The sequence below is a fragment of the Mustela nivalis genome (genome assembly GCF_964662115.1).
Source record: "Mustela nivalis genome assembly, chromosome: 6".
NCBI classification, from domain to species: domain Eukaryota; kingdom Metazoa; phylum Chordata; class Mammalia; order Carnivora; family Mustelidae; genus Mustela; species Mustela nivalis.
This window is the reverse complement of record NC_139025.1, coordinates 72,748,495-72,758,553: the sequence shown is the minus strand read 5'-3', so window position 1 is coordinate 72,758,553 and position 10,059 is coordinate 72,748,495. Positions and strand designations below refer to the sequence as shown.

The 10,059-nt window shown below is 46.8% G+C and overlaps 1 protein-coding gene across 5 annotated transcripts; it reads right to left on the bottom strand.

Annotated features, from left to right (window-relative positions):
- Nucleotides 1-1,053: 1,053 nt before the first annotated feature.
- On the bottom strand, nt 1,054-9,995 carry PRMT5 (protein arginine methyltransferase 5). 5 transcript variants are annotated; one of them, XM_082734615.1, is made up of 17 exons: nt 9,652-9,995; nt 8,852-8,970; nt 8,462-8,547; nt 8,153-8,287; nt 7,639-7,751; nt 7,443-7,492; nt 6,033-6,196; nt 5,394-5,555; nt 5,145-5,222; nt 4,994-5,052; nt 4,787-4,909; nt 4,530-4,705; nt 3,625-3,734; nt 3,279-3,372; nt 2,995-3,111; nt 2,720-2,784; nt 1,054-1,583 (listed from the first exon to the last, which is right to left on the bottom strand). In XM_082734615.1, the coding sequence occupies exons 1-17, from the start codon at nt 9,759-9,761 to the stop codon at nt 1,431-1,433; spliced, it is 1,914 nt and encodes a 637-aa protein (XP_082590741.1). In that variant the 5' UTR covers nt 9,762-9,995; the 3' UTR covers nt 1,054-1,430. The 5 variants fall into 5 exon arrangements, with proteins under 5 accessions (XP_082590741.1, XP_082590742.1, XP_082590743.1 ...); XM_082734616.1 differs by lacking the exon at nt 8,852-8,970 and having other exon boundaries at nt 9,740-9,908; XM_082734617.1 differs by lacking the exon at nt 8,852-8,970 and having other exon boundaries at nt 9,652-9,790.
- Between the last annotated feature and the right edge of the window lie 64 nt (nt 9,996-10,059).

The following is a 10,059-nucleotide window of genomic DNA, read 5'->3' as shown; positions in this document are numbered from 1 at the left end:
AGCTTCGGAATAAGCAGCTTCCTTTGTCTCATGTCAGGAAGGAGGCTGGACCAGACATCCCCATTCTGAGCGGGCTGTCGACACAACCTTCCTGTCTCCTCCTGCCCTCTGTGCTTGGGCTCCAGGAAACACAAGTCTTGCCACATATTTTGCACTCTAATGGTTATTGCCTGGTTCCACAGCCACACACCTCCCATTGCAAAAGTAAAGTTGGACGTTTCTTCGGTGACTCTTTGGGTGCAGCAATACTCAGCCCACTACCCAGAAAGAGAAGAAACTGATGTCCACTCTCAAGTTCCAACAGCTTCCAGAATCCCCATACTTTAGTTTTCCCATCTATTAGCTGCCAGAAACGTAGCTGGTTAGAACATCAAGAGCCAGGAATCTGTGTTCCAGTCTCCATCTGAATACTAACATGACATCTTTGTGTCAGTTTCAAATTCCTTCTCTGTAAAATGGAGAAATAGGACTCATGACTTCAAACTCTAACCATGTGACTTTTTAAAAATTTGACCGAGAGAGGCAAGTAGGCAGAGAGGCAGGCAGAGAAGAGAGGGAAGCAGGCTCCCTGCTGAGCAGAGAGCCTGATGTGGGGTTCAATCCCAGGACCCTGAGATCATGACCTGAGCCGAAGGCAGAGGCTTTAACCCACTGAGCCACCCAGATGCCCCTAACCATGTGACTTTATTCAAACAAAACAGGTGGCTTCTTGCTGGTGATACCTGCATGGCTTCCAGCTTCCCTCTCAAGAGCTAGCTATCAGTGCAGTGGCTCAGCAAAGTGGAAGGGGAGTGGGCTTCACTCACTACTCCCATCTTTCTCCACTGGGGCAATCTCTTCTCCCCAGAGAAAAGCCTAATCACCAATCTTAATGGACAAGACCTCTTTGCAGCTGGTCAGAAAAACCTACACCCAGGAGTCCCAAGAGTGATCATTAAACTTCCTAAATAGGAAACAAAGTGAAGGCCCTTTGGGTCTTGGATAAAGGCATAGATTTGAAAACACATAGGTTTAAGTAGGGTATGGGAAAGCAGAGGCACGGGGCAGCAGGGCTGGAGCAGGAAAAGCTGTAACTTCACTTTATTTGTATTTCCTCCCACAAAACCATCATAATAGGAACAGAGATGGGCAGGGAAAGGGCTGAAAATGTGTTCAATCTGCATATTCTCAGGGCTATTACAGGGAGCACTTGAGGCGCAGCACCTGTTGGAACAGCTTCAGATCCAGCACTAATTCCTCCCACCCTCGCTTGAAGTCTTCAGCTTGGTGGCTTGAGCCCTGCAATTAATTCTCATCCTTTGCCCACCTTGATGGAAGGCAGGAAAGCCGAATGAAATGCTCCACTCTGATGGACAGATGTACTGTACTTTCTGTGCCACAGGAGCAGAACTTGAAGCTGCTTCCAAGGCTCTGGAACACTTGCAGCAGGGCTAGAGGCCAATGGTGTATGAGCGGCCTGTGGGATTGTGAATAGCAGAACAGACTGGTGCTGTCACAGCCCACTCATACCACACCTTCTTGGAATTGCTGCATCGCCAAAAACGCACGCAGATGGTCTGGCCTTCACGTACCGTAATGGGCTGCTGCAAGAAGAAAGACAGGGAGGTTCAGAGTAGAGCTGATGAACTCTATGTGGCAATGTACTGCTGAGCTGAGCATGGAAAGAAAAGGATAAAGTGTGACATTCCAACCCTCATTAGTTTATTTGAAGTCTTTCAGAATGAATAACCAGAACTGAACCATCAGACACTGAACAGATCATCGAAAGTGTGATGAGTGCCGTGAACAGGCAGAGAACATGCACTATAAGAGCACCTAGGAGAGGGAGCGCGCACCTAGTCCCAGTGGTCCCGGAAAGTTATTGGACAAGAGGAATGTTTAAGGAGACCTGGAAGATAAGTATGCTGGGTGAAAAGGTGAACAAAGAACTTTCCAGAAAGAAGAAAGGTGTGAATGCCTGAAGCAGGAAAAAAGGGTACTAGAATCATGACGAGCACTGAGTAATGTACAGATTTGTTGAATCATTATGTTGTACATCTGAAACTAATGTAATCCTGTTAATTATATTTCAGTTAAAAAAAAAGATCCATAGGGCTGACGGCAATATAATCAAGGGGACGGCAGCTGAAAAAACCACCTAAAACTAGATCACACACTTACAATGTTAAATCTTTATCCTGAGGGCAGTAGGAAGTCATTGAAGGGTTGGGTTTTGTTTTTGTTTTTGTTTTTTTAAGATGTATTTATTTGAGAGAAAGAGAGCTTGTGTGCACAAGCAGAGGGGTAGGAAGAGGGAGAAAGAATCCCAAGTAGAATCCATGCTTAGCGTGGAGCCCAACACCCATGATGGGCTCAACCTCAGGACCCCAAAATCACAACCTGAGCCGAAAGCAAGAGTCAGACACTTAACTGCACCACCCAGGCAGCCTGAAGTTGTTGAAGGGTTTTAAGCAGGACAGAGACATGATCAGATTTGGGTTTTTAAAAGATGATTCTTGCTTAAGGTAGAAACTAGACAGACGAGTAGACAGAGGAGATGTGGGGAAGCCAAGCAGAAGGCACTGCAGATATCTCAAGACCTACAACAGGGCTCCAGGAGCATGTGGGAGCAGCAGAACATGGGTCACAGTCAAGCATCATTCTGAGAGTAGGGAAGGGGCAGAATACCAATGGCAAAAGTTACTTCCTTAACCCACTGAGTGTAGAAGGTGATTCCTACCTTAATGGGGAAAAGGATGGGAAACCATGAGAACATCCCAGGAGAGTGAGTCTCTGGACGGATACCTATGTGAAAAAGAAATGAAAAAATTGTGGTCTCTGTGAGTCTCCTTTTTGCCTGGATTGAGGGGAATGTCTTTTGTGAACAGAAAAATAAGTAATCAAAGACCCACATGCACAGATGTCCTGGGCTCCCTGTGACTCTAAGTGAAGCATGTACATAAGCTGCCCAGGTAACATACTTCTACCCTGACACCCACTACCCCAGACACTCACTCAGGGTGATGTCCTGATAAAGCACAGTCTCAAAGTAGCCTGCAAAACCATGAAGTACTGTGTTCACCTCCACGGGAAACTCCAAGGTGCAGTAGCGGTTGTTGTCAATCATGGGATCTGTTAGGGAAGAGTTGTGTGGATGACAAGGAACCAGAAGTTCTAGATAACTTGGTAAACTAATATCAAGAACAAGGGAAGCTTAGAGAGAGCAGATCCAAGATAGCAAGAAACCAGAAGGTAAGCTCTTACCCATTCAGTCAGAGGACAGTCACAAAGGAACCCACCTCTGTTGGGATGGCTGAAGGTGAAACAGGGCTGGGGCGCAGACAGCTGGTGGAAGTTGTGTAGCCGCACCACGTAAGGCATCTCAAATTGGGCCTATCCCAAGAGACCAAGCAAGAGGTAGAGCAGATAGGCAAAACACACCACTCTCCCAGGTAAAGAAGCCTGAGCCTCCCAGACACAGAAAAAGATAAAAACATTTTCACTTCAACCACTCTCCCACATCCCCATCTCCTTCACCTCTTCACCTTCTCCAGTAGAAGAAAATAGTTGATGTTAATATAGGGAAGAAAAAAAAAAAAGAGGACTAAAGAAAATAGAGCTCTCCAGAAGAGAGTGGCTTTTTACCTCAGGGTCTCGGTCCTTTTCCCGACAGGCTCGGACCTCATTGTACAGCTTGGAGGAGGAGATGGGAGCCAGAAAGGAGGTGTACTCCCCAGGGATGCTCACACCATCATCTGCAGAGCAGGAGGGTCATATAAGTTCCCAAGGGATGAAAATGGTGTCCGACTGAAAGTTCAAACCTCCCACATCAAAACTGGCCAAAAGCACCTTGATCTCAGGGTCCTGAGTTCAAGCCCCGCATTGGGGCCTACTTAAAATTTAAAAAAAACAAAACAAAAAACAAAACAGACCCAGGCGGCTCCATGTCATCACATTCCCAGGCCAACCTACTCCCCAACTCCTGTCTTAAGAGATGCTACTTCTAGGTAAGAACTCAAGATATTCTAATCTAGTGGTTCTTCTGTGAGTCAATAAAAGTCCTTGAGATCTGTATGAAAGCTAAGCCCAAGGTACATTTCATGTCAGTACAGGGAGGTACTGCTGAGGTTCAGAAAGATTGCTCTATTTGCTAAGGGCACTGACCCACATCCAACCCACCTTCCCTTAAACCTTTTTTTTTAAAATTTATCTATTTATTTATTTAAAGATTTTGTTTATATATTTGATAGACAGAGATTACAAATAGGCGGAGAGGCAGGCAGAGAGAGAGGAGGAGGAAGCAGGTTCCCCACTGAGCAGAGAGCCCGATGCAGGGCTCAATCCCAGGACCCTGAGATCATGACATGAGCCGAAGGCAGAGGCTTTAACCCACTGAGCCACCCAGGCGCCCCTCCCCTAAACCTTGTAACTTCCTCTGTGGCTGCTGCCCTATACCACCCCCCCCCACACACTCCCCCTCCACAACCTGCCACAGCCTTCCTAGCTGATAATCCATTCTCCCTACTCAGTACATCTCAGCCTGGAGGCACCTTTTAGGAAGTGTTGGGCTCCATCTAGGCACTCAGGTGACAGTTCATTGTCAGCGAAGGAGCCTAGAAGCTCACTGACGATGATGTCTGCTTTCTCTGGAGCCACCCATTCCCGCATGTCTGATGAAACTACTGTCACCTGGCTTCCCCATTCTTCAAACTGCCAGTTCTCTAGCCTAAGATAAAGATAATGCAAGTGAGGACTCTGAAAAGAAAAACTGGCACACAAACTTCCCAGCAAGGAGGTCGCTACTTACGTCACCACGGCATTTGGGTTCTTCTCCACAGCGTACAGCTTTATCCGCCGGTCAGCCTGCTTGGCTGCCCGCAGGGAAGCGTTCACCAGCGGACCCCGGCCTGCTCCCAGCACCATTAGCACCCTAAGAAAGGGGAAGGGTCAAACTGACTTGGCAGATGAAGAAGTAGGTATGCAAATCTTTGGGATTATGGGGAGAAGCACTCACTGGACATTGGTATCCTTCTCTTCATCTGGCACTCGATCTAACAGACATTTATAGATGGCCTGGGCAAGGGGGGAGAGAAGAATTCATGACTATAATCCCATCTTCACCCAGGTCAACCCAGCCCTATACTTGACCCAGACCCAAACTATACCTGCTGATACTGAGAGTATTTGATGGGGTCCTTTTCAAACACTTCATATGTCTGAGATTCCAGATTGTCCATCAGTGGCTGATGAATGAGAGGAAAAAGGCAAAGTGAGGCAGCCCGCTTCTGGCAGGGACACTGTGCCAGAACACCAAAAACTTTCACTGCCTCCTGAGCTTTGGTAGGATTTTAGGGCACCTACTGCCAGAGACATTTTCCCCATGGCTCTTTCCTCTCAGCGCACTCCAGACCCACCTGGAGCGGGGACTGCAGATAGTCTTCATAGCCCTTGGCAAAGAGTTCATAGGCATTGGGTGGAGGGCGGTTCTGGCTCAAGTATTCCAGGTACTGGAGGTAAGAGCAGAACTCCTTCTCTGAGTGGTGATTGGTGCCTGTGATGATGAACTGCACTTCCAGCTGTGAGAGAGGGCAGACAATCAGACACAGTCCTCGAACCAACCTTCTGGGATACTGTTATGGGTTATGGCCAGAGAACCCTAGTATAAGGCCTGGACCGGCAGTCTTCCAGTTCAACAAATCCCGCCAGGTATCAACAAAACAGCATGAGGCTTCAGTAAACTCATAAAGCTCTTCTATGTCCCTCCTATGTCATGTAAGCATCATCATGGCTCAAATAGCCCTGTGGATCCTCGCTGTAACATCTTAAATGAAACCCTCTATAAAGTTCTCATGAGATCTAGTTCCTTTTGAAATGTTTCTGGGACTCCTACTGCCATTTGCCTCTTTGTTCTCAAGACCTCCAACTTTGCTGAAATTGCTCTCCAGAAACCAGAGAGGAAGACAATCAGTCCCACCGGGGAAAAAAACATCACATACATATGAGTAAGGCAAGAGGATTAGCTAGAGTACCTCTGAAACCCTTTTACCACCCACCTTGAGGAGCCGGAAGATCAGCCTCTGGTGCATCTTAGAAAGAACAGGAAATCCCTTCTTATTGGTCAGGAAAATGCTGGTGGGGAGAATAGCTGCTTTGATGGGCTCCCCAAGCCAACGATCAATGACATGATTAGATGGGAGGTCAGCCCCAATTTCAAGAGCTATGAAAAGATAAAGACCACTTACCAACTGCTAGGCAAGACAGCTTTCCTTTGTGCTTTTTTCTGCAAGATCTGTTAACTGAGGCAGAGCAGCAAAACTGCCCAGCAGCCAAGTATACATGAAACTCCTGATTTTTTTTTTTTAAACTGTATCCAGCTTCACTAAAGATACTTTCCATGAACAATCATGGTTATTTCAGGCAGGACATGGGCAGACAATCCTCAACAGTATACAACTACTTTCAAACTCTCTTCCTCAGTGGACTACCAAAATCAGAGAGCTACAGTAAAACCCAAAGATGTGATGCTCTGAACAGGGAAAGTTTAGAGTGTGGGTTGACGGTTCACATTTAGCATGTTGTTTCACAACTTTTCAAAGCGGACCCTGACTTTCAAGAAATTAAATGAAAATGGCAGAATTTTCAATCTGAAGATCCACAAGCTAAAAGAGGAACTCTTTTGAGGGATGCCACCTCTGTGGTGACAATCCAATGTCCATATTGTTTGACATACTAGGAATAATGTTTTGGGGTCAGGTTCCAACAGGTCCCTGGGTTAAGGGAGTCAAGTCTATATTGAAGGCATAGAGGGGAAAAGAGGATGTAAAAAATGAACTTTAGTTTTTCCTCACCACAAGGCATCTGTGCCAAGGTGGCTAATGTGTATCAACATCAAGTAATCCCTCCTCTGGGGCACCTGGTGGCATGTTAAGCGTCTGCCTTCGGCTCATGATCCCAGGGTCCTGGGATCGAGTCCTGCCTTGGGCTCCGTGCTTCATGGGAAGCCTGTTCTCCCTCTCCCACTCCCCAGCTTGTGTTCCCTCTCTCACTATGTCCCTGTCAAAAAATAAATAAAATCCTAAAAAAAAAAAAAAAAAAAAAGGAATCCCTTCTCCTGGGAACCAAGAGGAAGCTTCTCAAAACTAGAAGGGAAGGTGTTCCCCCTCCCCATGCCACTCCCCCAGTATTAATCTAGCTTTGGAGATATTCTATTAGTGACATATGCCCTTCCTCCAAAACAACAATGAAGTGTTCTGTGTGCTAACAATATAACTTTAAAAAAGAGTAAAACAAAATTCTGCATTTTTTATAAAAATTGATAAAAAGCAGTATTTCAAACTGTAAAGTCACCAGAAGTACACAGCTATCAAAAATGCACACACTCCACTTGGCACCTCTGAAACTTCTGATTCTTATTCAGAGGAGGTCAGAGAAGGGAAACCTACCCAAGACCCTGGTAGACTTACCCACCGCAATCCTTTTGCTATAGTCACACAAGGTCCGGAAGTTGTGCCACCTGTCCAGGGTCAAATACACAAAAATACAATCAAATATATATGGCCCACTAATCACCATAGCTGGAGGAGACTACCCTACAGGCTCTACCCTGTACTTCCCCTCCCCCTCCCCTCTGCCCTGGTACAGCAGCAAAAGGAGACATACCACATCCATGTCTTCTCCTCTCCACTATATTCCTCTGTATGTGTACTCGGTGCATTCTCAATGATATCATCTCTCAGGTCCTCTGGAGCCACCAAGGGTACCCGCATCCAGAACTGCACATGAACAAATACCCTTAGTTCTAAGTACCCTTAGATCTCCATTTTGAATTCATGGGGTCCAGAATGCTTCCTTCAATTATCTTGATCCAGATCTCAAATTAATCCTTTTATATGTTTTTCCCAACTTGTGATTATATGTACCCATACTCATACCTTGTATATATCCTTATGTAAATATCTGTCCTGTTCTTAATTGCAACTATAAGTTTCTAGAAATAATTGCACATTCTGTATGTTTTCTATCCCTCTGCTTACTACTTTTAGATGGTGGTAGGCAGTACTGACCATTTCAGTTCTGCCAAATGTACCCTTTACTGAATGGCTAGGAACAAGAAGGTACGTAGCACAGCCTGACTACCATAATATGCAGCAGGAAATGAGGTTCTCAGCCATACCATGGATGAGTGATGGCCAGTATGGATGTGGTTGGTCAAAACCCTGGCCAAGTTTGTGTTATCTTCCTGATTTAGGGGCAGCAGGAAAGCTGGAAGGCCCAAATATGCCCCAAAATTCAGCTCCTGTAACATGGCCTGGAATGGAGAACAAGAGGAAAAGGTTAAGAGCTAGCAACCCAAATAACTTTGACTGCATTATATTAGATAGTATTACTAAGTTGTGGGAGGAAAAAAAAGGCTCTCTGCACCCAGCCGGGTTAAGAACTTGATATCTAGAAAAGATCCAGTGGAGAGGTCAAACAGTCTTACCGCCTCAGAGTTCCTGCGAATCTTCTCCACTTTTGAGTCTGGCCGAATCCATGGGGAAAGCTTTCCCACAATTAGCGTATTCCAGTCTGCATTCCCCCCATCCAAGAAAGACAAAGACTAAATGAGGTTCAGCACTTGCTCAATTTCTATTTCTTAACAGGAAATAGAGAGAGTAGAGTTGAAAGACAAAGACTTTTTCTATCAGAGATGTGGGATAGCCTGATGCAGAATAAACTAAGGCTTTTTAAGCAGGTAAGCAAGAAGAAAACAAGTTATCTATGTCCCAGAACTAATCAATATGTCCAAGTCAGGAAAGGAGGAGAATAAGGGCACTGTTAGAGCAGTTGTTACTGCCTCTAATAATTAAGGGGCATATGGGATGGTCCCTACCCCTTCCTGACAGCAGTAGGTCTGATCGTGTCTGGGGGCCCGGCCGATTCTTAGCAGGTTCCTGAGTGAACTCCCTCTTGAAACGCGGGTGGAAGACAGGCATGCAGAGGAAATCAAACCTACAACCGCGACAGACCCAGAATCGTCATGTAAAGAGAGTAGCAGTGCCCAAGAAATCCAAGCAACTGGATTAGGCTATCTCAATTCTGCACAACCCTTTTAGCCACCATCAGTCACCCGACTGGACTACTAAGTTCAGCCCACCTTGGTGCCTATCACTTCCGCTGCACTGTGCCTCACTTTCTTCCCACAACATAGGCATGGAAAAGAAGAAAAGATAAAAGCCACGCCAAGTGGATTTTCTACTCTGCTGTCTTGGGTTTTCCAAGACTGTCACATCCAGATTTGCCCCAGTACCGCCCATGCCTTCCCCCTCAAGGTTTATCTCTTCTCTTCCTAACCCTCTAACACTCCCCCGACTCGGAGACTATAATCCCGCTCTCCGGGGCCCTGGCGGTCTGTAGTCCCCTTTTTGAGTTTACCTGACAACTCCCCTGACTTTGGGGCTCAGTGACCATATGCCCCAGCAAGTTTTTGTTTGGTTGGTTTTTGTTTTTCTTTTTTTCCCACACTCCAGGCTCTAAGGCTTCTTGATCCTCCCCCAAGGAGTAATGGTTTCTCCCGCCCTAATCTTACCCACTCCGACCCCCTAACCCCTGCCTCTTGAGGATGACTAGTCTGACCCTCTTCGACCCCGAGTTCGGAGCCCGCATTCCGCTTGCGGAGGTCTGGGCCCTCACCCCTGCTTGGCCACAGCCCCCAAAGTGTCAGCTATTTCGGGGACGCAGTTCAGGTCCCGCCCGCTGGACACGCGGCTCCCACCAGCACCTCCGACCGCCATCGCCGCCATCTTTTCCCTCGCGCTGTCCACGCCGGGATTCCTTGCTATTAGCAGCCAATCACAAAGCCAGAAAAAAGCCCCCGGAAGGCGGGATAAGTCGCCCTAACAACCAGAGCGTCTTCTAGGGCTTCAGAGCAGGAGGCGTAGGGGTTCTTCCCGCCAATCCGCGGGCTGCACAGTGACGTACGACGTGGCTCCGGAAGATCTACCAATCTCAGGGTCTGATTCTCGACGAACTTCAATCTCCCATAATGCTTCGTGAATTCATGGACCTCTGTTGAGGGACTACACGTCCCATGAAACCCTG